The sequence below is a fragment of the Harpia harpyja genome, chromosome 18 (genome assembly GCF_026419915.1).
Source record: "Harpia harpyja isolate bHarHar1 chromosome 18, bHarHar1 primary haplotype, whole genome shotgun sequence".
Lineage (NCBI taxonomy): Eukaryota > Metazoa > Chordata > Aves > Accipitriformes > Accipitridae > Harpia > Harpia harpyja.
The window spans coordinates 105,403-132,864 of NC_068957.1; the positions used below are offsets into that span (position 1 = coordinate 105,403).

General features: G+C 58.1%; 3 protein-coding genes across 16 annotated transcripts in view; all 3 read right to left on the reverse strand.

Annotated features, from left to right (window-relative positions):
- Positions 1-14,406: 14,406 nt before the first annotated feature.
- RPS4X (ribosomal protein S4 X-linked) lies at positions 14,407-19,413 on the reverse strand. Its single transcript, XM_052813871.1, has 7 exons — positions 18,858-19,413; positions 18,564-18,641; positions 17,853-18,033; positions 17,313-17,410; positions 16,035-16,206; positions 15,189-15,346; positions 14,407-14,569 (listed from the first exon to the last, which is right to left on the reverse strand). Exons 1-7 carry the CDS (start codon positions 18,858-18,860, stop codon positions 14,468-14,470), a joined length of 792 nt encoding a protein of 263 aa, XP_052669831.1. The 5' UTR covers positions 18,861-19,413; the 3' UTR covers positions 14,407-14,467.
- A 202-nt stretch (positions 19,414-19,615) lies between these two features.
- CITED1 (Cbp/p300 interacting transactivator with Glu/Asp rich carboxy-terminal domain 1) lies at positions 19,616-20,894 on the reverse strand. The gene is made up of 2 exons (XM_052813873.1): positions 20,761-20,894; positions 19,616-20,628 (listed from the first exon to the last, which is right to left on the reverse strand). Exon 2 carries the CDS (start codon positions 20,614-20,616, stop codon positions 20,164-20,166), a length of 453 nt encoding a protein of 150 aa, XP_052669833.1. The 5' UTR covers positions 20,617-20,628; positions 20,761-20,894; the 3' UTR covers positions 19,616-20,163.
- A 1,125-nt stretch (positions 20,895-22,019) lies between these two features.
- HDAC8 (histone deacetylase 8) overlaps positions 22,020-27,462 on the reverse strand; it is a 53,536-nt gene continuing 48,093 nt past the window's right edge. For all 14 annotated transcript variants that reach the window (XR_008239153.1, XM_052813865.1, XM_052813856.1 and 11 more), the window contains one exon: positions 22,020-23,110. Coding sequence is in view for 13 of the 14 variants with exons in the window: in XM_052813865.1 (XP_052669825.1) it covers positions 23,088-23,110 (23 nt within the window). In the remaining variant the exon portion in view is untranslated. The remainder of the gene's footprint in view (positions 23,111-27,462) is intronic.

Below are 27,462 nucleotides of genomic sequence, written 5' to 3' on the forward strand. Positions count from 1 at the left end.
CACAATTGCCCTTTGCTGCCTGCAACGCGCAGTACCTGCACGGCCCGAGTACTGCTGCTTACAGAGCAAGAGGCGCTCGCTATAAAGCGGCAATGAAGAACAAGGACGGCCCGTCAAGACGGCAGGAGGAACACAGAGAGCCTCCAGCATTAGCCAGGCAGGGCTTCCAACTCACCTCGTGTCGTGGTTTAACGCCAGCCAGCAACGAAGCCCCACGCGACCGCTCGCTCGCTCCCCCGCCCCCAGTGGGACGGGGAGACAATCGGAAGGGCGGAAGTGGGAAAACTCGTGGCTTGAAACAAAAACAGTTGAATCATTAAAAAGAAACAACAACAACAACTTGTAAGGAAAAGAAGAAAAAAAATGACAGAGAATGGGGTGCAGGCAGCATGCCAGGGGTCTGAAGCCTGACGGATGATGGGGGGGGGGGGGGGGGTGTGGAATACGGAGGAGGGAAGGGGGGGGGGGGGCCAGGAGATAGGAGAGCAGGGGATGCGGGGGGAAACAACTCGCATGGGTTAAAAACTCGCGTGGGTGAAGGGGGCGGGCCGGAGCAACAGGGGGGCATATGGGGGAGAAACACACACAGCGGGAGGGTAGGGGAGGGTACAAAGGTGCACGGGGGGGGGGGATGACCTACCCCAGGGAGTCCACCCGGGATGATCCACAGCAGGTAACTCACCTGGGATAACCCGCAACAGAGAATCCACACCGGGAGGACCCCCAGCAATGCCCCTCAAACTGCCTGTGCTTCACCCCCAATCTTCCCCAAACTGGGGAGTTTTCTGCTTTTTCAAAATACTCAGTTTGGGGTGTGTTTCAGTGCTTTTCCACAACATAAAAAGGGGAGATCTTTTGGTTGTGGTTTTGTGCATGAAAATGGGGTGGGTTTTTTTGCTTTCCAGCTGCACAAATCCAGGCGGATTTGGCTTTCCCAGGAGTCCCAAATTCGTTCGGTTTTTTCCGTTGCAGACCCAGAATCAGGGGCTTTGGGGTTGTCCTGGTTTCACCTGGAATAAAGTTAATTTTCTTCTGAGTAGCTGGTACGGGGCCATTTTGGATTTAGGATGAGAATAATGTTGACAACACACCGACGCTTTAGTTGTTGCTAAGCAGTGTTTATACTAAGTCAAGGACCTTCCAGCTTCTCATACCGCCCTGCCAGCGGAGGCTGGGGGTGCACAAGAAGAGTCGCTGAGCTAAAGGAGGATTCCAGGTAAACAGGTCAGCTCGAAATACAACACCTCCTTTAAAAGTTAAGAGCGATTTGAACGCTTAAAATCAGCATTTAGGCTAATCGATACCATTTTGAACACCTTCTTAGCATACAAGTAAACACTCTTGCCGGTGTTGGAAAACGTCTCCTCCCTTCCTTACAGCACTGCTGCAGGGAGATAACCCTGGGAGGCTGCGGGACGAGGTCGTACACAATCAGAATCTACGCTTACGGATCCACCGCAACAGCTACAGCCCTTGCGCTGCTGCTGCTGCTTTGCATCTGGCTTGGTTGGTGAATAAAGCTGAAAGTGAAGTGGAAAGCTTCGAAGAGTAAAATGAAAAATAAAGAATGAATCTCAATAATTCACTTTACACTAAAAAGGTGTGCCCACGTTTATATACATCCAATAAAAATACTTATACTATAAAAGTATTTGATTTTCCTTTTGCATTACCTTAACTTGCACAGCTGTGAATTCATACCATTAAATTATCTATCTCCAAAGTACACAGTTATAATTTGACTAGGGTTTTTGTGTGTGTTACGTAATGAGGAGGGACACCTGGCCAGCTGCGCTGCCCAAGAGAGGTGTTACTGAACTGCCAGGGAAACACACCATTGAAAGCCAGACAGAAAGAAAGTACTTCAGAGCACTCCGCCAAAACATCAGGAAAAAAAACCCCATAACATTCAGTTGCCTCTCTTTTTAAACATTTAGAAAAATACCTAACTGCTTACATACACCTAATAAATTATATACTACAGCTATTTGGCAGTTACAGTTTAAACAATGCAAGTCAATTTGTAAAATCCCCAGTGCTGCAATACCTCAGACTACCAAAAAGGACCGGCAGATTTCCTAATGCTTTTGGCTATACTGAAGCATGCAGAGCAACACATTTTCATGTTATCTCGACAGTTACAACTGAGAAACCAAAGACCAGCGATGCCATCAACTTTAGGAAGATGGGCTGTGCTTGGGTCTTTGGAAGGAAATTGACTTTTTTTTTTTTCTTTTTTTAAAGAGAGTGAAAAGTCTTGTTACTGATGACTTCTACTGTCAAGTCGATCACCTCTGAAGATCCACTCTGATGGGAAGTTCATAAAACAAAACTTCTTTTGAGTGAGAAAGACTTCCATTTTGGAAAATCTCTTTCCAACTGAAGTCAAAATGACACACTGTAGGTTAAAGGAAAAAATACATTACTGAAGCAGTAACTCATCAAAAACACTCAGGACTCACTGTCACTAGTTACAAGGTTGCTAGTGCTTCCTGGGAAAGCCTGGAAAACACACAGATGCCGCCAATTTGTCCTGTTTTGCCCACATCTCTTCTTTGACCTTGATTGCTTTTAGCACAGATGCTAATTATCTCAGTAAGGTTTTTGAGTACTCCTATAAGATATTTTCAAAAACTCATTGACTGCAAAAGCATAAAGCTTTTATCATGCAAAGTCTGTTTCTTCTGAACAGCTGAACTCTTATGAACAGTTTCTTCCCTCTTTTAGTAAAAAACTGTTTTCACTGTATCATTTACTAGCAAGTGCACAGAAACAGAAGATTATGCTTTCAGGAAGAGAAAATAAACGGGGGGAAGTAAACTTTGCATAGGTGTAACATGCTCCAGAACACAACTTATTTTTAGTATTTGTGTTAAAATATTTCATGTAAAAAAAAATGTAGAAGGAGAGTTCGCACACTCTTAATGTTCAAGTCCATACTGCAAGTACCTTTGGAAAAATGCAGACACACATCGTAGGTGTACCTTGTACTTGCAGACCACTACGGAATCTTTCCATCTGTCTCCTACCGTCATGGCAGAAGAAAGGGCAACCACGGCGAAATGGTGCCAGCTGACATCCAGCTGAGAGAAGAAAAAAAACCATTAGCACAAAGCTGGGTAGGAATCCAAAGCTGCCTTTTTTTGTGAAGGTTTGTGAAGACAGTACGACTGAGCAGAGCAAAAAGTATTTTTGCATCATCTTCGGTACAGCTGTTGACACAGGCCACTAAAGCTTTTGCATTTTTCAGACAACCATGCCCTTTTTTTTTTTTTTTTTTTTTTGACTCATTGGTAACTTTAGTTTCACTAGAACTCACTTTCCTAGATACACGCAGGTGACAGACAGAGACCTACATACATTTTCTCAAGCCTTAGTATAGCCAAGACTTCATCACCCTATACGTCCCAAGTTGAGTATTTTTGCTAAAGAGCACAGCAACACATCTGTCCTTGCGAACTACCTCGTTGCAAAAAAAGGAATGATTTTTTCCAGGCCGTTGCTCCAAACGGTCAAGATCTTTTAAAACCGCAGTTGTGCCACCAAACCCGCTCAGGGTCCCTCCTAGCTTTTGACTGCCCTGAGATTTAACAGGCACACGCTCCATTCCATCTTCCAACAGCAAAAATACGTTAACGCTCTCGGACCCAGAGCGCAACCCTACGGATGTCCACACACACACCCCTTGCCGTTTTGATGAGGAGCCACCGAGCATCCCTGCGAGCACAGCTGCACGCGCCAGATCGGTTTCACCTACGCCGCCAGTTACCGGTTTCGGTGAATGTAGTTTCTGACGCTTTAAACCGAAAACCGTATCTCGATGCTTCGCCACAGTAGAAACGACCCATCGCTAGAATGCTACAAAAACGCAGTAACACAAATTGCAAACCCACAGCAGCAACAGCTCCAGAAATATTTAGACCAGGAACAAGGGAGAAAAATAAAACAGCTTCATCTCACGCACAGGGGAGCGGCAGGCAGAGAAAAGGGTCGGCATTCTGAGCCCTTACAGAAAACGGGCATTCTCCTTCCATTCCTCAGCCCGTCCGTTAAGGTCTCAATACCGCAACGCTACTACGGCAACGTCGAGAGTAGGGAACAACAGCCCTGCCGCTGGACTTGCCATTGACCCATGCTATTTACGTAGCAGGATGCGTATGCAGAGGGACGCGTTTTGCCACACACAACCCTGAACTTCCTGAAAATTTACGTTTACCAAAAAGCAGCCATTTGGAACATATTGCCAAACAACGTTTGGCAATAAAGCTTTGATGCGTTTGACACACGCAAATTTTTGGTCACTTGCTATTTGCTTCCTGTTGCTGCTGCTGTTCTTCCTTCAGAAATTCTACTTGTAGCCAAGTTATTCACTACTGGTTCAAGCATTTGCCTTCCTGGTGTTACCAGCACATTCACAGAGGCAAGGAACTTAATTGCTCTTCTACAATTATCCACATGACAATTACAGCCATGAAAGAGAAGGAGAGGTCAGGCAGCAGAAGAGCTCTGCAGGCTGGCACCAGTCAATAATGCACTCTTTAAAAACAAACAACAACAAAATAAAACTGTGACCCTGTATCCTTTTTTTTTTTTTTTCTTTCAGAGCTCATCCCTGCCTCAGCATTTTGTCCCGTCAGAGCATGAAGCGCAGGTGACCCGTACCCTGACGACTTTTGCGTGTGATGAATGCCTGTTCAGAAATAGTCCAGATCTGCAGGACTGGTGTCATTTTTATGGTTTTAATCATCATAACTCAGATTTTATTTACTCACGCATTTGTGAGGAAACTAACTAACTTTTAGACACTGCCTCTCCTTTTTTTTGGGGGGGGGGGGGGGGGGGGGGGTGGAAATGTGTTAGAGACTGAAAAAAATTACGATTCAGAGCTCCCAACCATGACAGAGCGGTGGAGAAAGCAATGAAAGCAAAGACCAACAGCAGCAACATTAACTGAAAGTTGGCTTTAATTCCGATCACGTACTTAAGCGACTCTCCAAGTCTACGCCTCGGTCCGATGAACGACTAGTCCTTTTTTGGAAGGACAAACTTTTTTACTTAAAAGGCCTAGACTGAAGACTCCGCTGAACGGAATGGGGATTGTGCCACGGGACAACATGCCATCAACACTCTTAATGGGGAAGGGGAAAAAAAAAAAATCAAATAAAATTCAAGTTTAAGTACCAGTTTCCATCATGTTTCACCCATTACATTTCTACTGGCATCTAGGTGCTCAAAAGTGAACTACAGGGACACCACATATTCCTAAAAATTCAGTTATACATAAAAAAATAAAAGGCTATCTCCAACTTGCCCATAAAATCCATATGAACAGAGAGAAGAGAAACACTCGACCCTAAAGAAGCTAACAGGCAGCTCTGAATTTACCAGACATGAAATTTCGTTCTTTCACCTGAAACACAAACATATCAAGGGACCAGTTCAGGAACAGGGCACGATCTGTTAACAGCAATTTTTCCATCAGCTCTTCTGCACTAGCAGCAAATTTGCCTTTTCTGTGGGTTTAACGTGGAGCATCTGTAGTGCCCTCGAACTCGCAAGTGTTTTTCTCCGCTCCCCCAGCCCGATACGTGCGATTACCTGAGCAGCAAGCGGAATTAACCACGCAGGATTTTCTTCGTGTGACGCGGAAGGTGACACTGGGAAAAGAGGAGACAAAGAAATGAACCTGCTTGTCACACCCAGCCAACGGTGAAAAGACAGGGGAGGATTCTGCTGGAAGGGCTCTGCACCCCAGGAGCTCCCGCCGGCCGGTTTCTCTCCCCTTTGCCCGGTACCGAGGGGACGACGACACCTCGCCCGTGCCCCCTCGCAGGGGGGGGCTGCCCCAGGAGAGCCGGGGGACCCCCACCTCGCTTCTGCCCGCGGGAACGGACCGGGCGAGACCCTCCACGCAGAGAGAGGAGCGTGGCGTGGATCACATCCCCGAGGGAAGAGGCCAGGCTCCCCGCTGGCAGAAGGACAACTCACCTCCCTGCTGCTCGGAGCTGCTCGCTGCGGACAGCCCTGCCTGCGCCCGGCCGCTCTTCGGCCGTGCCGGGAGCGCGGTCCGGCCGACGGATGCTCCAGCGAAAAGACGCTCCAGCTCATCGCGGCTCCTGCTCGTTACAGCCGCAGGTACTTTTGCCTCTGGCTAACGCACGCTCCAGACAGCAGACACCCTGCCTCGTTCCAGCTCCCGCTTGCTACAGTTCTGGCTCACTGAAGCCCCAGCTCCGCACTGAAGCTCCGGCTGATTTCAGCTGCTTCTCCTTACAAGCTCCAGCTATGTGCAACGGCCTGGGCTTTCCCAACTGCTGTCAAAACCGGAGCATTAGGATTAAAGATCGGAGTTACACGCCGTATAAATATTCGTTAGTTTGGGCGATTAATTACTGAACAACTATTCTGAGCAGCGCAGAAAGAAGAGCTGCACTCAAAGAGGGCACGTGGGGTCTGAAAAGCGCCTTTCCCCCCACAGACCATCGCAGATGTTGAGTTCGGCCTGCTGCGTGCTGGCCTCCCAAACTTCGGCGTCTGACACAACCAGACCCCCGCCTCCGGCGAGGGTCCACGCACCCTGCCCACCCCCTGCTTCCCCCCACAGCTCCCCACACCCTCCCATCCGCCTGCCAAACCAGCCAAGCCGGCTCCCGCTTTTGGCCCCCACGCCGGCTGACTCGGGGCCCACTTGGGAGCCAAAAAACCCGGCTGCCGAGCCTGTTCTCAAGGCCCAAAAACGCAGGGCCGGACCTCTGTTTCTGGGCCCAAAGCCGCGCAGCAGCTCGGTCTGTTTCCGAGCCCCAAAATCAGCCAGGCGAGCCTGTTGTCAAGCCCCAGGAACAGAAAACTTGTTCTCCATTTCTGACCCTGCAGCGCCCACGGGCGACGCCGAGCGTAGCCACCCCACAGCCCTGCACCCCCGGGGCCCCACGCGCAGTTTTGGGGAGTGCTCGGGACCAGCGGAGGGCCTGGCCCCACGCCTCTGCGGGGCAGCCCCAGCACAGGCAGGCCGTCGCTTCACGATTGTCGTTTCAGGCTTTATTTCCCCGCCATGGCCGGCACGGCCAGGCCCCCACCCCAAACCCCCGAGCCGAAGCACCCCCGCGGGTAGCCGGGCCCAGCCACCCGGAAAACAAGAAAACCAAAGAGGGAACAAGACAGAGAACGTGGGGAAAGGCAAGGAGAAGGACACAGAAACAGAGAGAGCATGAGAGGGATAGGGAGCAGGACAGAGAGATGGAGCAAGAAAGGAAAAAGGGACAGGAGGCAGAACCAAGGGAAAGAGACACAAGGACGGGGAGCAGAACAAAGGGACGGAAGAGAAAAAAAAAACAGCGACGGGCTGCAGGACAGAGATGAAGGGATTAAATAGACACAGGGAGCACGACAGGAGGACAGAGAGAGACAAAAGGGACAAAGAGCAGGCCAGCATCGGAGGGGAAAAAACCAACTGCGATGGGCAGTGGGAGAGAGATACAGAAAAAGAAAAAAATACTGAGGAACAGAAAAAAGAAAGAAGAGACAGCTAGCTGCACAGGGGGACACAGTTAGAAAGGACGGGAGAGGGAACGGGGCAGAGAGAGACAGACAGAAAAGGTAGCGAAAGAAAGCAAGGCAGAGGGACAGCAAGGCGGGGCGGGGGGGAAGGGACAGGGGTCTGGACAGAGATGGAGAAATAAGCAGCAGGGACAGAGGAAAAGAGACAGAAAGAGGGACAGGGAACATGGCAGAGAAGGACAAATCAGGACAGCGGCAGGACGGAGATAAAAAACTGGGACGGTCCTCAGGACAGAGAGGAATACAATTACGAGCAGGGAGCAGGACAAAGGGATACAGCGAGAAACGACGGGACAGGAAGCAAGACAGAGCGACAGACAAGAACAATGACAACGAGGGAGGGAGAGAGAGAGAGAGAAAGAAAGACAGAGACCGTGAGAAGCACAGGGGGTTGGGGAATTTAGAAAGAGAAGTATCAGGAGCCCTGCAGAGAGAGGGAGGGTGAATAAAAAAGGGGCAGGAAGCAGCACAAAGGGTCAGAGAGAGTAAGAGATGAACAGGAAGGAGGACGGGGACAGTGAGATCCAGAATGACAAAAATAAACAGCAACAGCAAGCAAGACAAAGGGATAGAGAGAGAAAGAGAAAGTAGGAAGAAGAGAGATAGGAAGGCAGGGACACAGAGCGGCACGTACAGGCGCAGAGAGGAAAAGAACACCAGGGAACAGGCCAGAGACATTGGGAGGCGGGGAAAGAGGTGGATGCAGATCAGGACAAGGAGATGCAAAAGGAAAAAACAGCGACTGGCTACAGGACAAAGACGGGGGGCGGCGGGGGGGGGGGAAGAGGGAGAGGGAGCAGGACAAGAACGCAGAGAGAAAAAGGAAGGGGGGCAGTCGAACAAGAGAGAGAAAGGGGGAGAGGAAGAGGGAGCAGGACAAGAGAATAGACAGAAGAGGAGAGGTACAGGGAAGAAAAAAAAAAAAAAAACCACAAACACCACCCAAAAAACCCCAAACGTCACAGCAGCATGGGAAAGCGAGGGGGCCAGGAGAGGGGGAGGGAGGGACCAGGACGCACAAGAGGAGCGACAGGGCCTCGAGGGCCCAGGACTCACCACAGCTCTCGCTCTTGGAGCTGCCAGGAGACCTTGCCAGCTCAGACGCTTCTTTCTCCTTCTCTCCTCCCTTCCTCTTCTGGAACTCCCGTCGCTTGGCTGTCCTCCACATAACGGAACACGCGAGCGTCTCACAGCTCTTACGAGATGAGGCCTCCTAGACACGTAGCCTCGCTCGCTACGTGGCCGTACCCCGCTGCTGGTCGTGCGTACAGACCCTGGCGGTCTGACCTGCTGCGGACTACGAGGAGGGATGCTCCCACACCCAGAGAGGCAGGCTCTCTCTTGCCTGCAGCGGGAGGCAGCTGCCAGCCAGACGGCCTTCCGCTTCTTCTTCTTTACCTTTCTGTGGCCTCTCCAGCTTCCGCAGCTCCTGCCCACAGCCAGTAAGCGCTCCGCCTGTCCCTCTGCGCTCCCGCGCCGCGAGGAGAGGGAGGCCAGGCAGAGACAGCCCACGCAAGCCTGAGGCTGCTGCAGTCAACGGCATCCCCAGGGGACGAACGGACAACCGCACCCACAGCGTGGCCTCTGGGAGAGGGAAAGAGGCAGCAGTGACCGTTATTACCGCAGCTCGACCCTGGCCGGAGCCCCTCCTTCCGCAGGGGCTTCCGCAGACGCCGCTCGTTCCCCGCGCCGCTGTTAACGGCACCCCTGTTAAGGGAGACTCGAGACCACCGCAGGGCCAGCTTGCTGCCCTCGCGACAGGGCTCGGGGGCTGCCTGCGGCTACAGCGCAGGCTTCAGGGGAGGGGCTGGAGCTGGGGGCAGCCGCACGGGCCGAGCGGGGCCGGGGGAGCTCTGGCGACTCGGGCAGGCGCCCGCTGGCCGCGCCTGGGGGTGCCCGCCTCCGTCCCCTCTTCCCTTCTACCGGCTCTCTCTCGGGGAACTCCCCGGCGCTGCCCTGGCCCGGCTCGCCTCCGGCGGACCGGCAGCCTGCCGCGGCGGCCGCTTCGCAGCTTCCCGTCCTGCCAGCCCCGGGCGGCCAGCGGGCAGGAGGCACCCCTCGCCCTCGCCCCCGCCCCCGCCCCCGCCGGAGGGGATCGCTCGCCTCACCCGCGGTCCCGGCGCTCGCCCGCGGTCCCGGCGCTCGCCCGCTGCCGCCGAGACCCGCGCGCCGCCACGCTGCTCCCGGGGACCGCGCATGCGCCGGAGGGGCCGGAGCCGGCGCGCGAACGCCGGGCTGCCCCACGCGCAGGACGGCGCATGCGCCCGGGAGGGCTGCTCGGGGAGCGGGCGCAGCGGGAAGGCCGCGGAAAACCACGCGAAACCGGCAACGCTCCTGAGTCTGATCTGGTCGCACTCCGGGGGCCGCGGCGGCGGCAGCAGCGAGGACTACGCCGCGCCCGAGAGCCACGCGGCTGCCCGGCCGCCGAGTCCGCGGAAACTACAGCTCCCGGCATGCCCCGAGGGGACGCCGCTTCCGTTTCCGCCCACCCCCACGCCGGCGCAGCCGCAGTCCCCAGCGCCGCTCCGGGCAGCTCCGGCGCGGCACCCCCCGCCCGGCTCCGGGCAGCGCCCGCCGCCGCCGCCCCGGCACGGCGCGGCCCCGCCCCGCGCGTCCGACACGGACCCCGCCGTCCTCTTCGGGGCTTTCCCCGGGACCCGCCGGGCGATTGCGCAGCTCCGCCACGGGGCCCGGGCCCCCCCCGGCCCACGTGCTCCCAGCCCCCCTGTGAGCCCCCAGGGCCTCCCCCCCGGCCTCGGCACAGGCGGCCCCCACCTCCCCCGGGCCACCCCCGCCTGGGACGTTCGCGGTCCGAGGGGCGCCCGGCCCCGCTCACCTTCTCCCGAGGGGCAGCCGCAGCCCGGCCACCGCTCCGCTCCTGCCTGGGCTCCCACCGGCCCCGCCGCGGCCCCTCCCCCGGCAGCCCCCCCTTTACAGGGAGGGGCGGTCTCCATCAGCCTCACTGCCCGCACCCGGGCTCCTCCAGCCCCGGTCCTCAGCTGGAGCCCAGCAGGAACAGGGGGGGCATGGCCCGACCCCCCCAGCGCCTCACCTCCTCCCCTGGGCTCCCTCACGGCCCCTCGCCCCGTGCAAAGGGAGCGCAAACGCAGCCCGGAGGGCAAAGGGGACGGACGGCGAGTGTTTATTCAGCCGAGCGCCTACCGAGTCCTGGAGTCCTGCGAGAGAGTCTGCTCCGGGGCTCGAGGACCCCCCGACGCTCCCCCTGCCCCTGGGACACCTCGGCAGTCGGTCCCAGAGCCACGCTTGTCGGTCCGTCAGGGAACGCACGGTCGGTCGGCTGGCTCCTGGAGCGATGGGCTGCTGGGCAGGGGCGAAGGCTGCCAAAACTGAGGAGCAGAGAAGAGAGGAGAAAAGCCACAGCTGGCTGGACAGCAGGGGTGTAGCAAGAAAGCACGAGGCAGGGAACGGGACCCAGAGAGAAGGACGGGGACAGGGAGCCCAACAGGGAGGGAGAAAGAGAGGCAGCACAAAGAGGCAGGGGGAGCAGGATGGAGATGCAGGAAAAAACTGGGATGGGCAGCATGACAGAGAGGGAGGACAGAACAGGGGCAGGGAGCCAGAGCAAGCGAGATGGAGAAAGAAAAAATAGCAGCAGGTTATTGGGCAGAGGAAAGTTTAAGGGGGAGGAACGAAGAAAGATGGACAGGGAGCCAGACAAACAGAGACGGGGAAAGAAAAAAAAAATAGCGATGGGCTACAGGGCAGAGAGGGAAGACCTAAAAAAACAGGGACAAGGAGCAAGACAGAATGAGATGGAGAAAGGAAAAAAATAGCAACAGGTGACAGGACAGAGAGGGAGAAATTTGAAATGAGGGACAGGGAGCAGGATAAAGAGAGACAGAGCAAAAAATAGACTTGCAACCTGCAAAACAAAGCACTTCTGTTTCCTTTGCAGTACACCCAGCATGGTGGAGGACCGGGCCCTGCTGCTCCACCGTACCTTGGACCCCTCTGCACAGTGCCCTGGGTGCACATTCCCATCCCAAAGCAGCAGGGCTGAGCACCCGGCAGGGTTTGCCACAAGCAACATGATTTACCACACCCTTAGCTCCAGCAGTGGGTCCAGACCCACCAGGAATCCCCATCCTTTGGCCATACCCATCATTGCAGCTCCCACCCCAGGTAGCCCCAGCTCTCCCCTGAGGGGCTGCAGGACACCCAATGCTGCCACTGTCCCCCTCCCATCTGCCCAAGCCCTTCCTCGGTGGAGCAGGGACACTGCCGCCATGCATGGCCCCACTCCACTCCTCTAACGCAGGTGGGATGAGGCAGGATGTTGGGGCGTGACAGCACAGTGTCCCCCAGCTGTACCCACAGGGCTGCTGTCCTCAGGCACACAGCTGCTGGCCATGAGGGACTGCATCGACACACTGCACCCTGCCTTCAGCACAGGGAGGGGGATGTGGCCCCCCAGGAGAGGATGGGTCCCTCCTTCTCCTTCTGGGGTGTCCCCATGGTCATGATGCAGCAGCATCACCCCAAGTGTCCCCGATAGTCCCCATCGTGGTGGCATCAGTGGTCCCCCTGTCCCTGGTGGTCACTGTGACCCTGGTGCAGGGTGGGGAGGTCACCCTGCCCCACCACCACCCAGACACCTCCGTTCCTTAGGGCAGCACTGCACCTGCAGTTCCCCACCCCCGGGGGGTGGGGGGGAGTTTTAGAGTGCTGGGGAGGAATGAGGACCCTGGGAAAGGGGGTGACTGGGGGGGGGTTGGTGGCCCTAAGGGGGAACAGTCCCCTTGCCCCCCCTTCCCAGACACGTCGGTCCCCTAGGACAACTGTGAGTGCTGCTCCCCATCCCAGGGGGTATTTGGGGTGCTGGGTGGGCAGAAACTGGGGTCCTGGGGTGGTCCCCAGAGAGGGGTTTGGAGTCCTGGGGGGGGGATCCCCATGGGGGATTTTGGGTCCTGGGAGGTGCTTGAGGTCCCTGGCTGCACTCACAGGAGGCTTTTGGGGTACTTGTGGGGGGTGGGGTTCCCTATAGTGCCTTGGGAAGGGGCATGGGGTCCCTGGGGGCTCCCTATAGGGATTTGGGGTACCTAGGGGGGTTCCCCAAATCCAGGAAGGGCCACAACAGCCTCACCCAACCCCTAAATCTAGGGGTGATGGGGGGACCTGGGGGGTGCATGGGTGTGGGGGTCCCCCCAGACACCTGGGTTCCCCCAGATACCTGGCTGCCTCCTACATGGCCTCCCTGGTGCCGGTCTTCTCGAGTCATGCAAGAAGAATCATTCTGGCAAATCCTGAGTTGCCTGGGACTGGGATTACGGAGGATCCAGCTCTGACTCCAGCAGACTTTGGGGGTGGCATTACCCCTTTTACATGCCCCAGGGGTTTTCCAGTACAGCTTCGGCCTCCTGCCCATCTGCTGGCCCATCCACACGCCCGGGCTGTGTGCAGCAGGGAGATGGCTGGTGCTCTCCGTGTCATCCCACTGACATCTCCTCCCTCCCTCACCCATACGCTTGCTCTCCCCATGCAGGCGGCCTCCGAGCACAGAGGCGACGCGCAGCAATCCTCCGGCCCCAGCGACGTGCCCGAGGATGACTCAGGTACGTTCCCGAGTCGAGTGCCGCCCCAGCCGACGGCAGCACTACGCACACGGGGGCTGGCCGTGCCCCGGCCACCCCTCCCTGCGGAAAGCCCTCGGTGGCAGGGGGCAGGCAGGAGCTTCCCCGTCAGCCACCCAGCCTCTCGCCTACAGTTCTCCTTTCCTTTCCCCGCAGGCATCGCCACCCTCCCGCACGCCCCAGCTCGACGGCGATGGCCCTCCCTCTTCAGGAGGGTGCTGAGGGCTCTGCGCAGGGCGTTCCACTCTGCCTGCGTGGCGGGACAGCAAAAGCAGTAGTGTCCCGCTGCCAGTGCCAGGCAGGTCCCCAGAGAAGGCAGCTGGCCCTGAGCCTGCATAGCGTCCAGAGGGAGTGGCACGGGGAGGCTCGCAAGGGATGGGGGTGTGGACGGCACCCCAGGCGGCACAGAGAAACCCCTTCCCTGCGGTGCCCCCTGTGCCTCTCCTGGCACAGCCCCGGCTTTGGGACTGTCCTTGCTGCCCAGGCTCACTGCCCACGCAACCCCTGCCCACCTTGGCCTCCACGGCTACTGCTGCTCTCCAGCCACCCAGCCCCGGCCCTGGCACAACCTCCTGTGGGGCATCAGTCCGTCCCCGGACCAGTGCTTGGCACTTGCCTTTGCCAGACTCCCTGGGGACCCCAGCACCCCAATTCCTCTGCTCCAGCCAAGTCCCTCCCAAGAGAGCTGCCCAGCCTCCAGCACTGCCACTGCCACCCCCACTGTTGCAGTCTCCCCCATCCTGGCTGTCAGTGTGATCCCTCACACACTCCACCTCTGCGGGGAAGGCACTGAGGAAGAGCAGCCTGTGAGGGACCTCCTCAGCAAGCAGCCGGGCTCAGGGATGCCGAGCGCCACCCGCCTCGGAGCCCAGCCGACCGGCCAATGCACCCCCCACCCCTGGCGCTGGCCACCGAAGTCTCCCCTCTCTGCTCAGTCCCACGGTCAGGGGCATTCCCGGAGGGCCTTAAGCCTGTCTGGCACCACTGTCCCTGGGGAGAGCCCAGATGGCTCTTCCCACTCCCCTGCTCCTCCAGCATGTTACTGGGAATGACGTCCAGGAGCGCGTGTGCCAACACTTTCTTGGGGATGGAGCAGCCTGGAGGTTCTCCCCACTGTTCCTCCTTGCCTTTCTGGGAGATGGCTCTGGCAGTTGCTCAGCTCCCTCATCAGCAGGCCCTTCTGGAGAGCAGAGCATGCCTTCGCACTGGTACAGCACAGCTCCCTCCAGCCCTGGGATGCTTCCCAGCCAGTCACACAGCCATTTGGGAAACGGTTTAATTAATAGACTGAAAGGACCACTGCCGGCCCGAGCCGGAGTTCACCCGCTGCTCTGCTTGGCTGCCAGTCTCTTGTCTCTCTCTTCAGCAATGGTCAGGCGGATGCCCTTTCCACGGGGCAGGGAGATCCACGGCTTGTTACCCTGCAGCAAAGGAGAAGCAGCTACCTCGCATCAGGAAATCTGGACAGGGGCAGAGCTCTCCCTCATGGGGGGAAAAGCAGCAGAAGCCAGCCCCTACCCAGCGCTGGGCCATGTACACAGGGTTGCGGCAGCACTGGCCCAGCAGAAGCCCCTTAGGAAGGCGCCAAAGGTGTACCAGCCCTACAGCTGCCTCTTTCGGTCACGTCCATGAAGAATGCACTTCAGCCAAAACACCACCCCTTTCCAACTTGGACAAAAGAGCCCATTGGGGATGGCGAGACAGCAGAGGCATTGGGCGGGGAGGGCACTCTCAGTCAGAGCAGCTGCCCAGGGCACATCAAGACCTGAGCACGGCTCAGCTCCCAACTCTCAGGTTTAGAAAACCACAGGGCTGCTTCTCGAAAATGTCGCCATTGCTAAATTTACGGTTGCTTCCCCTTCCCCAGTCAGCCCATAGCAGACAGAACCACAGGGAGCAGAGCCAGAACTGATGCTGGCACTGGAGCTTCACCGTGTGGGAAGGCAGCTGCCTACAGAAGACACCAACGCCTCTTTGCTTCAGCCAGCAGTGCCCAACAACATGGGGGAACCCACCCGCCTCGTGTCCGCGCAGGCTTACTTTGCCAATAACAAAGATGTTGGAGAGCCTGGTGGCAAAGCTATTGCCATTGGCGTCCTTCACGTGAACCACGTCAAACGAGCCAGGGTGTCTCTCCCGGTTGGTGATCACCCCAATACGACCCAAGTTGGCACCGCCGGTCACCATGCACAGGTTACCTGGGGTGAAGGAAGACAGGTGTGACAAGAGCTGGCACCAGGTGCCGTGGTGAAGCCCACCCTTCCGCTTGGGCTCTCTGAGGAGCACTGCTGAAGAAGGGAAGGGACAGAGCCGCAACGGCCCACAGAGCAGCCACCGGACCACCTGGTGACACCTACATCCCACAGGAACCCTGGCACACTTTGAGGAGCCAAACAGCTCTCTGGCCCCCAAGGCCCATACCTTTCCCATACCCCATTCCCCACCACCTTCTCAGTTGTGTCAGCACCCAGGAGGCATTCCTGTACCACTTGTCCTGGCACTCACTGCTCATGGCTCTGCAACTGAAATCTTCTCCCACAGCAGACAGCCAGCAACCTCCCTACAGCTGCCCAGAGCTTTCTGCTCACACCTCTGTGAGAGCCAGGCTCAAACAGCCACTCCATCAGCTCGCTGCTTCTACCTGGTGCCTGCTTGCTCTCCGAATTGTTCCAAGACCCTACGCCAAACGCCTTCCACTGCCAGCACATGGGAGGAATCCCTGCTCTGGCTCCAGGTGGAGATGCCCCAGGGAAACAACCCCTTTCCCAAGGCTACCACCACTGCCTCTCTACTTTAGAGCAAAGATGTCTGACATTTGTATTTAACTTCCACACTGCTCTCCACAGTGGGGAAGAGTACAGTGTTTACACGGGATGCAAGACCTACCTGTGTCAAACTTGATGAAATCTGTGATCTTGCCTGTCTCCAGGTCAATTTGGACCGTATCATTCACCTTGATGAGGGGGTCTGGATAGCGGATGGTACGAGCATCGTGGGTGACCAGATGAGGGATTCCTTTGGTGCCCACAAAGATCTTCCTCACCTTGCACAGCTTGTACTGCAAACAAAACCCAACACTGCTTAGCTGAGGCAGTGAGTGGCGCCATGGACCACGGGACTCGGTCCCCAGAGAGCCCTCAGACCCCAAGCAAAACACCCAGACACTCCAGGGCTCGCTACAGGAGCCTGGGCAGTGACTTGCCCAGCTCACTGCCCCAGCAATGCCTCTCGCAGGGCTGCCATGCAGCTGTGCTACAGCCCCACCAGAAAACACCTGCGCTTCGGGAACAGCTGGCCACCCTGGGCTTTGGCCTTGCCACAAACACTGGCTGCGTCTTCCTAGGAAAGCCTGTGCCAGGGTAGTTTCCTCATTTTGCCCTGAAGCCCGTGGTCACACAGTGGAGGCACAGGCTGCCTTTCTTCAGGACCCAAGAGAGATCTGTATCCCTCCTGCCTTTCACTCCTGACTCCTTCACAGCCACTCTGAGACTCACAGGTCAATACAGAGTGGTAGCCAGAGGTAAAAGCCAAACACGGGGGAGCAGAGAGGCCCCAAACGCCCACCACAGCTGGCTGTGGCACAGCCATCTCTCCCCTCAGCATCACTGCATGCCTGCACAGCCTGCCCTTAGTAAGAACATGCGAAGTAGCCCGCAGACCTGCAGCTCAGGCATGCCATCATGCTTGGGTTAAAAAAACACGTGCAGGAGTCACTCCCCGACACCTAGGGCCAGAGGGCAGTTTTGTAAACACTTCCATAACAGACCCGGGAAGGAGTTCAAAGCTTTTGCACCGCAAGCAGTACCATGTTTCTGATCACTGTTAGCTTGTGGAGCCCTACGCTAAGGCTCACCACACCACAGCAGAGCCATCCCCACCCCAAAGCTCCCTGTGAAGGTAACCCAGCCCATGCCAACAGTGGTCATTTCAAGCACCAGACAATGCACCTACAGTCATCTAGGAGCTGCTCTCATGTCACCACAAGACTTCCCCCCTGCTAAAGGCTTCGCACCCCAACACTGAAGGCCCTGATGGCCAAGGGCGGCATGGACTCAGCTCTCAGGGAAGAGAGCCAGCAGCTCCTGTTCAGGAGATGCCAAAGAGGAAACACCACCCCGACCAAACCCAACTGGTCCCACGCTTAACCCACGTTGAAGCCCTCACCTTGGCCTCTTCAGCTGTGATGCGGTGAACAGCAAACCGGCCCTTGGTATCGTACACCAAGCGGAAATGCTCACCTGTCTTCTCGATGCTGATGACATCTGATTTCAGAGAGGGGAAATGAAACAGCAGCTGTTATCAGCTACATTACCCAACATTGTAACTCAGCACAAAGCTCAGGTTTAAAAAGAACTAGTGACTGCGGAACACTTCAGGCATGAATGATGGGGTGGGTATCTCCTCTTGACCACAGACTCACGTCTTTTACTGCAATACAGTGCAAATTAGCAAAAACTGCAAAAGGCTGAAGTCTGAACAGCAATTTACGCATATGCAAGCAGGCAGTTATAGGCTACAGATATCTGGCTTTGGTATTCATTGCAGTGCACAACTCCAAACTAAATAACAACTGCTTATACTTATCTTTTCTTCAACCCCACCAGGAAAGCATCTTTCCCCCCAAATCGTGCCAGCCTCACAAAACATCCCCCCATCAGTGCAGCAGAGCTGCCTGAGGTACCTGCCCCAGCCCTCCGTGCTCACCCATGAAGCCTGCAGGGTAGGTGATGTCTGTACGGACTTTGCCATCTATCTTGATGAACCTCTGCATGCAGATCTTCTTGACCTCATCTCCTGTCAGGGCATACTTCAGCCTGTTCCGCAGGAAGATGATGAGCGGAAGGCATTCCCTCAGTTTGTGAGGGCCTGTCGATGGACGGGGTGCCTGCAAACACAAGCTTTCTGCTGGGTGCTCAAGCACAACATCAGCATTGACTGTCCCCAGAGGATGAATGCTACCAGCCCGGCAGCTCTCACAGCAGCACCCAAGGACAGCTGTGTGGAGCCTAACTGCTAAGGAGGCAGTGATAGGCTGCAGATATCTTTTCCTGGTATTCACAGCACCCTTCCCCCAAGCCTTGCCAGCCTCACAGAACACTGCCCCCAACACCATGCAACGATCTACTCACCCACCCCAGTGAAGGAAAAACACAACAAGCAGGTTCAAAGAGAGCAGCCAACTACCCCACTGGCAAATGGGGGAAACAGAAAAGCTGCTTGCAAAGACCCTAACAGGAAGCACCCCTTCTCCCGGGCGCTGCCCAACGGCCCCAGCTCACCACCAGCGCCTGAACAGTGCACCTGAGCACCCCCTTGGTGAGACTGCGAAGCCGCCTGGGCCCGCAGAGAGCGGGGACGGCCGCTGTCGCGGGCGGCCCGGGCCCGGCCCCATCCCCAACCCCATCCCGCACTCACGAAGACGCCCGTCAGTTTGTCCAGCATCCAGTGCTTGGGCGCAGCCACGCGCTTCAGGTGCTTCTTGGGGCCACGGGCCTACGGGACGGGATGGGACGGGACGCGTTACGGGCCGCCGCCAGGCTCAGCCCCCCCCCAGCCGTCCCTCCCCGGCCCCCCCGGGCTCCCGCCCCACCCCGGCCCTGGCGGCGGGCTCCCTCCCACGCCCCGCGACGCGGCGGGGGGGGCGGCAGCCCCCATCGAGCAGTGGATGGCAGCGGATGGCAGCAGGCAGCAGCCGCGCCGCGCTCTCACCATGGCTGCGCTCCGCCGGGAAAGGGCTGCCGCTTCCGGTCTGCGGTTGATACCCAGGGGCGCGGCGGCCGCGCGGCGGAGCGCCCCCTGCTGGCCCGGAGGTCCAGCGCCGCCCGGTGCCAGGGCAGCCGGGGTGCGTGTTCCGCCCCCCGCGGGACAGGCTCGGCCCTCCCCGCGGTGACCTGCTGACGTGCTGCCCACGGGAGGTGAGGGAGGAGGGGTCTGGGCAGCCCCCACCAGCGAGGTGGGGTGCCCCGTCCCCTCCCCGCTGCAAGCGGCCTTGACGGGGGCACCCCGCTCCCGGCAGCGGGCGGCTGAGTCCGTGCCGGGGGGGCACGGGGGGAAGTCGTCGGAGGGTGACCGGATCCCTCCCGGCTCTTGCCGGTGCCGTGGGACGGCCCCCCACGTTGTGCCCCTGCGGCTCGGGAGAGGGTGTGCGGGTTTCGGGGGTGGTACAGCCCCCCTCTCCCCCCCACCTCCGGGACGGGGCGCTCGGAGACTCCGGGTACCCCGGCTGCCCCGGGAGCCGAGCCGGGAGGAACACGCGTGCCGGGCCACCGCCCTCCCCTCGCCCACGGCCCCTGCCGGGTTGGAGCTGGGACCCCACGCAGCCCTCCGGGCCTGAGTGCCCGTTCCCGAAAGCAGCTCGGGGGCCAGCGGTCCCCAGCTGGGCCCCCCGGGATACCCCCAGGCCCCCGCGCCCCGCCAGGCAGCCGAGCGGAGCGGCCCCGCACCGGGCGGCCCCCGGCGGGTCCCCGCAGCATCGCTCCCACAGCGGGGCGCGGGCGGGACAGAGGTCCCGTCCTCGGGGGTGACACGATGGGGACACCGCGCAGGTGGCACCCCTGGCGCCACCGTAAAGCCGGGAGGAGGCTCGGGAGCTGCGGGGGGCACACCCTCCTCCCACCCCGGGCCGCTTCCTACGGGGTCCCCCGCGGAGACGGACCTCCTTGTCGTCCCCCCCAGCCCCAGCGCTGAGCTGGACAGGGAAAGGGGCACAGCCGGGGGGATAAGGGTCCTTCCAGATTTTATTAGACAGCACCTTGAGACCTCCGCCTCCCTGGCCCAGCGAGGCGACTCCGCGTTGGGGGCGGGCAGCGCGGCCCCACCCCTCCTCCAGCCCCGAGGGCGGCCCCTTCCCACCCTCGGCCGGGCTCCGAGCGCTCCCTGCGCCCCCACCCCGCCCGCAGCGCCGGCCCTCGCCCCCCCGTGGGGCAGCCGGGGCGCTCTCCGCGCTCAGCGGCACCGGACGGCGGGTCCCCAGTGGGGCGACGCGGGAAGCCCCGGCCCCAGCCGCCCTCCAGCCTCAGCAGCCGGCCGGCAGGTCCGCGGGGAAGTCGAACTCGTGGTGGCCGAGCCAGAGCTCCGGCAGCTCGTCCGCCCTGTCGAGGCCAAGCTCCAGCACCAGCGCCCTGAGCACCTCCTCGTCCACCGGGTCCGAGTCGATGATGCCGGGGCCGGCGGCCGGGGGGGAGCGGCTGCCCGCGCCCCGCGTCCCCAAGCCCCAGCCGGGCGGCGAGCGGGGCTCCTGGGAGCGCCGGACTCCCCCCGCGGTGCGGTGCTGGCTGTTGAGCTTCTGGAGGTGCATGCTGGCCAGGAGGTGGGGAGCCGTCTGCAGGGCCAAAGGGGCGGCGGGGGGCGGCGGAGCGCCCCCCGCGGCGGCCGGCAGCTCCCCGGCCCCGGTGCCGGAGCGGCAGCGCAGGGTCGCCGCCACCTCGCGGTCCTTCGTGCCCCGGGAGGGGCACCGTAGAGAGCTCATCTCCTCCGGCGCCTGCGGGGACACGGCAGCGCTCAGCGAGGCGCGGGCTGCCCGCCCCCGCCGCCCCGGGCAGATGGGGTCCGGCGGGGTACCCAGCCGGGGGAGGGGGGGCGGGGAGCGGCGCCCGGCTCCCCCCGCGCTTACCTGGGCGGCCCTGCTCCCCGCTCGGCTCCGCTCCCTGCACAGCCCGGGCAGCCGCCGCCGCCGCCGCCGGATTTATAGCGGCCCCGGCGCGGCCGGGCCGCGGGGAAAGTCGAAGCGGAGCGGGGCCGGCGGGCGGAGGAGGCTGGGAGGGACGGGGCAGGACGGCCCCCGGGGGCGGTGCCGGCACCTCCGGCCCCCGGCCGGCCCCCGTGCCCCCCCCCCCCCCCCCAGGCTGGGCCCCTCCGTGTCCTCCCCGTTCAGGCTGGGACCCGCCATGTCACCCCATCCAGGCTGGTGCCTCCCACACTTTCCCACCCAGCCTGGACACACCCAACCACCCCCTGTTCTCCCACCTGCCTCACAACCTCTTGGGTGGGAACCCCCATGCCTCCCCCCATCCAGGCTGGGACACCCTTGTAACACCTATCCAGGGTGGGGGGCAAGAAGGGGGCTCAGTTGGTGCCAGGGCTGGCGAGGTTGATGTGGGCTGGTGCCCTCAGCTGGCTGGAGGGGGATTTGGGTGTGAGGGGGTCATCTGAGGGGGCACTGGGGGTACCCCTGAGCCTTTGTCCCTCCTTTTGCACTTTTCTTGCTTTGCACCAAGCTAAGCTCCAGTTGTCTCTCCGCATTTAGGGCTGTGGACAGAGATGGCGGAGGAGGTGCTTTACCCTGTGCTTCAGTCTCCCCAGCTGTCTGTGGGTGGGCGACCTGCCTGGTTTAGGGTGCCATATCCCTACAGTCCCATCACCGGGTGCAGCTCTCCCTGCACCTCACCTAAACCCCATTTAGTGCCACAACGTTTGATACTTGGGGGCGTTCCTATTGTTTGTTTTCCCAGTGGTGTTCCTGAAGCAGGTCCCACGGCTTGCAGGGCTGTCTGTGCCTGGTGCGGGGTCAGAGCACATGGGGGCCCCAATGTGGGTCGGAGGGGGCAGCCAGCCAGCTTCTCTGCTCTCTCATATCTCACTCTTCTGGCTGAACGATCCCCAGGGCTGACATCTCCCCTGGGCACTGAGAGCCTTTGCTGTGCCAGTGGCAGTGCCAGCCTTCTGCCAGTGGTCACCACGCAACGCCGGTCTCCCCCCACCCCACTGCAGCAGGCGCCAGGGGGACACGGCGGGAAGCAGGGAGGGGGTCAGGAGTCACTCCGGGGGACATGGGAGCCATGTCCAGCTGAACTCCCTCCACACTGGATTTCCTGTTGTTTGGATCGGCAGTGAAAAACAAGAGATCACAACAAAGCCAGGCCAGGCTGGGAGTCCCTTCGTCTTGCTATTTATTCCAGCATAATCTAATTAAAGCAACAGGAAATATGCTTTCCCACAGCAACTGGACATCTTTAAAAAGAAACAGCACAAATAAAAGCTCCGTGGGCCAGGTGAAGGAGCGGACAAGGGCAGCAGGGGCCAGGCTCCACAGCCCGAGGCACCAGGATGGATCTGCCCCAGATACCTGTGTACCTGTCCCCTTGCTGAGATGCCTCGCTGAGATGCTGAGTGGCAGCTTTTATAGGGCGCTAGGGCATCTGGAGGTTCATCTGAGATCTTTCAGGTCAGGAGTAGCCACCCTGCCCTGCATCTCCCTCAACACTCTGGAGAGCATCCCCAGGGTCTGGCCCCTCAGCACAGGATTTCAGGAGCCCACCCATTGCTCTGGGGGGGGAGGTATCTGTGCTGCCTTACGTGATGGGGCTGGAAGGGACACTCACAAATACAACTGCAGATCTTTGCTTTCCAGTGCTGGCGGGACCTCTGCTGAACATGTGAAGTGCTGTGGAAAAGAGCACTGGCAAGGCAGGGTGGGCGCAGGAAGAAAGGCAAGGGCTGGAGGAGTATTTCAAATACTTTATTTAAAAAAAATTCCCCGTTAAAAAAACAACAGCTGTGCCTTTCTGTGGGTAAGAGGCACAGCCCGTGGCCCAGGCTGTCGCTGGCCCTCGGTACCACTCCCCGGGTGGGCAGATCAGAGGCCGTGCTCCTGCCAGCTGGGGAGGGTTCACAGGTCTGAGGAGCCCCTCTCTTACAAAACATTTAAAACCAGTTGTGAGAATAAACTCCGTGGTGTTAAAACAGGAAAGAGAAAGGAGCAAGGGAGGCTCTGCCAGCACTGGAAGGCTGTGGCTGGAGGGCCCACACTCCTGCCTGGGGACAGCCACAGTGCTCATGGTGTGCAGCAGCTTTTCTTCTTTAAAGAGAAAAAAATCAACCAACCAACAGTAATTTCTTCCAAATTTCCCCCACAGCCACAAATTTCACCAGCTGCTCACATAAACACGCCGTCTTCCCCACGGGAAATGCTCTTGTGGAAACTTGAGCCTTCCTTCTCCGCTAAACAACATGCTTCAGATTCCCTGCAAATAAAAGGAGGCAGAAAAGGGTATTTCCACTGATATTTCAGCCTGATAGAGTGGCCTGGCCAGGGGCAGGGGTGCCACCCCTACACCTGACAGACTGGGCAGTGATACAGGAAACCCAGGCTCAGCGCAGACCCCGGTCCCTGCTGGCCTCTCACTCCCTTCACAGAGGCTGCTGCCCTCCTTCGAGCCAGACTTCGGGAACTACCAAAGATCCTGCCACTGCTTCTGCTATGAGTTTCTCCTGCAGGCTGATCGCTGGTTCAGGATTCATGGGCCAGCACCAGAGGGGCACATGCTCACTCCCTGCTGCCTTGTCCTTGCTCCAGGCTGGATGCATTGCCAAGAGTGCGCAGCATAGATCCCTCCCTTCCAGCTCTGAAGCAATGCTGTTCCTCCTTCCCTCCTGGACAGGTCAGAGGGGATATCCCCTCCCTAGGATTGGCCTGTGCTTGGGAATGGACACCCCAGGGCATCCATGGCCATTGCATCTCCCACCCACCTCCTCCTACTCTGCTTCTAACACCAACACATCACAACATGCACAGAGAGTGAAAAGGACTTACAAGCCCTGTCTTGCTGCCCCCAGCTTCTCCTGGGGACAGGGACAAGACAGATGGGCAAGGGCATTGAACAAGGCTGGCAGGAGCTGGCAGGACCCAGCCACCTGCCCTGGACTCCAACAGCTTTCAGTCTCCTGCCTGGCTAGAGGACTGTCCCAGCTCCTGAGGAAATGCATGGAGATCAGGTGGGGAACCACCTTCCTTTGCCCTCAGGCAAGGCCCAGCCCTGCAGGCAGCTCTGAGAAGAGCACAGCAGCTCTGGCTCAGCCCCAAGGGCCAATGGAGGGAGGCCAGTGCTGCGGGAGATAGTCCCAAGGACAGTACACATGCTCCTGCCAAAGGCAGACCAGGGTCTCTCGTTAGGCCTGAAATAAAAAGAGTAGCTGGGGCTTTGTGGGACCCTGGGCAAAGCAGTTGGCAGCCGACCCTCAATTCTGGAGCAGTTAAGTGTGCTAAAGAGAGCCTGCAGGCTGGGCTGGCAGTCCCTGTCCTCTCCCTGCCACTTCCTCACCCACAATTTCCATTTAGACATGGTGGTTCACATCCCAAGCAGATGATAAAGACTTTTCCTGCGTGCCGGGGGACTGGACGCTCTGCACTCACACTAACTGCTCTGCATGGTAGCTGGGGCCACAGTTGCTGGAGCAGGAGGGGATGGAAAGCCCAGCAGCTGCCAGCACAGCCAAGCAGGCAGCAAAGCAATGCTGGGAGGCAACAGTTAGGACCAGGAGCCGTGGCTCTACTGCTGTCAGTCCATCCAGCACCCAGCCCTGCGCCCAGCAGGCCCATTCCCCCAGGGCTGGCAGTGCCACATCCCCCTGTACAGCCTGGAGTAGGGGCTACAGTTCTGCCTTGCTCTATCCATCACTGTTTCACTGCCGAGGGGAATGGACCCTCCTTACCCCACTCGCTCCTGCTTCCTCTGGTACTGCCACTATAAGTGCAGTGGAAAACTCACCGCAGGGAAAACCAGTCCTGGAAAGCACTGGGCTCTTGGACCAGCCTCTCTGTGATGGCTGGGGAGGGAGGAACGGGGTTTCTCCACTCTCCCGTCTGCCACAGGCAGAGTTTTCCTCTCAGCGGGTGGAATGACAGAGGGAATCCCACTATCCAGTACCCAAGCTTTCTGCCCCATTTCAGCCACATGTGACGCTGGCTGGGAAGCCTTTGGGTGCTCACCCACAGGTCTGGATCTACATGGGAGGCAACCTGGCCACCGCAGGGGAAAACGCAGCATGGCCTGGAACTAGTTGAGCACTGAGCGCAGGGCTGACCAAGCTTGAGGTCTCAGACCCCTTCCCAAACAGATGAGCAGCCCGTCTGGGGCACAGACCATGCTCGTGCCAGCTGGTCCCCAAGCACATATCTGGCTCCTTTGAGAGGTACTATCAGGGATGACAAAAATGTCTGGGATCCACCTTTCTCCCTCCCCTACAAATCCACGGCTACTAAATCCCATTTCCTTCCACAAGCACAGAAGCCTTCATAGGCACAAAACACACATTCCCATCAGATCCAGTGCTTGCAGTGGCCGTGGCATTGCAGCTCCTTCAGGAATGCGCTCAGTTCCCAGGGGAAGTGGCTGTGAGCTGAGCTGGAAGTGTCACTCGAGGGTGAGGAGGTGCCATCCAGGCAGAGCACAGCCTGCAGTGCCCTGCTCACTCTCTCCTCCCTGCTCCCAGTGCTTGGGGGCCCTGGTCCTTCTCCTAGGTCTGCTGTTGAAGAAGGGACACCGAGGAGGGCATGAATTTCCAAGCCTTCCTGCTCCTGAGAGTCTGACGAGGTCTGACAGCAGAAGAGAGGGGTTCTAGTTAAGCTGCAACTGCCTTGGGAGCCCATAAGTCAAGTATCTGTTGGGAACAGGGTTTGTAACTGCCTCATGCCCCAGACAGCACTTTGACAGATGACAATAAAGAGAAAGACTGCTATTTTGCAACACGACAAAAAAGAAAACAAAAATCATCATGCATAGGAGAGAAAAGGAGTGGGGGAGCTGTATGTAACAAAGCACAAGCAGTTGTGATCAGGTGGTGGACCAAACGTTCCCAAAGAAGTGTTTCAACAGACCCGCACTGAAGTCGCCCATCTCCAAAGGATGGGCACAGACCAGTCCTGCAGGTTTCCACCTCCTCCCAGGCAGCGGTCCCTCACACAGGCTTGGGGACAACTGCCTGAACGTGATCCAGGTGAGGTGGTAGTGTGCCATGTTACAAGCCCACTTCAGCAAGCGTAGAGTCTTGCCTTTTATTCATCTCTCTGTAAGACACTAGAAGACATGGCTGTTTTCTGAGTTACTTCCACCAAATCGGAGCACTCCTGCTGTCTTGGGAGCAAAGGATGGGAACTTTGCTCCAGGGCAAAGCACTGCCTCAGAGAAAAGACTTGTGCCAGGGCCATTTTTGTGTTGCAGGGTTCACTCTCTAACTGACAAGCTCCAACCAAACTTGCATGCAGGATGAGGACCTGAGCTCACAGCATAAAAATACAGAACTTGGGCTTTTGATGCAACAAATGGTGATTTAAACCACAGAGGCAGAAGAAGGTAAAATACCCTATGTCAGTCTTGTAACTCAGGTGATGAGTGTACACGTGGGAAGTGGTAGTTCACCAAGCTGTGATAACGGGACTGTCAGCAACTGGGAAGGAAGTCTAGGAGTCAAAACTGGGCTGGGGACTGGAGAGGCTGGGGAAAAACTAGGCTGGGGAACTGAAAAGCTAGCCATGGTGCAGGGGAAGGGCTAAATATGCGAGCTCTCCTCTCTCGAATTCAGACACTGTGGTACGAAGGGGAATGAAAACCATGTATCAGAAGCAGCTGGAACATATCCTCTTTGAAAGCATCTGCTTCTCATTCAGCCCTACATAGCCTCCAGGTTGTCCTACATCCAAACATTAACCCCCAGCTCCAGGCAGTCCACTACGGGGTTTCTCTCTTACTGACAGGGTAATCCCAGCCATGGTACCTTCCTTGCATCCAGGCTGAGACCTGGGCTCACAGCCCTAGCTTTTTCTGTCTAGCTGTAATTAGCTGCCCTCTTCTGTAGGAAGCCTCTGTAGGCACATATGTCTGAGGTTGATGACACCCACAACCACATCCAGCAAGTGTTTAATCTCATCGAATGAATCATAGCATCACAGAAGGTGCTCCAGCCCTCTGATCATCTTCATGACCCTCCTCTGGACTTGCTCCAACATGTCCATGTCCTTCTTTTATGTTGGGGGCCACAGAGCTGAATGTAGTACTCCGGAGGGGGGTCTCATGAGAGCGGAGTAGAGAGGGAGAATCACCTCCCTCGACCTGCTGGTCATGCTGCTTTTGATGCAGCCCAGAATACAGTTGGCTTTCTGGGCTGCAAACTCACATTGCTGGGTCATGTTGAGCTTCTTGTCAACCAACAACCCCAAATTCTTCTCCTCAGGGCTGCTCTCAATCCACTCATCGCCCAGCCTGTATTTGCGCTTGGGATTGTCCCGACCCATGTGCAAGACCTTGCACTTGGTCTTGTTGAACTTCATGAGGTTCACACGAGCCCACCTCTCAAGCCTGCCAAGGTCCCTCTGAGTGGCAAAACATCAAGTTAACACAAGAAGAATGGGTTCTTCAGATATGTGAGCAGTAAGCAGAAGCCCAGGGAAGACATAGGCCCATTGCTAACAAGGGCAGAGAAACCAATTACTAATAATGTTGACATGACAGAGGTTCTCAATACCTTCTCTACCTCTGTCTTTACCTGCATAGCTGGACAATGCAAGTGTCCACCCACCAGCAGGGATGGGTGGTCTGTG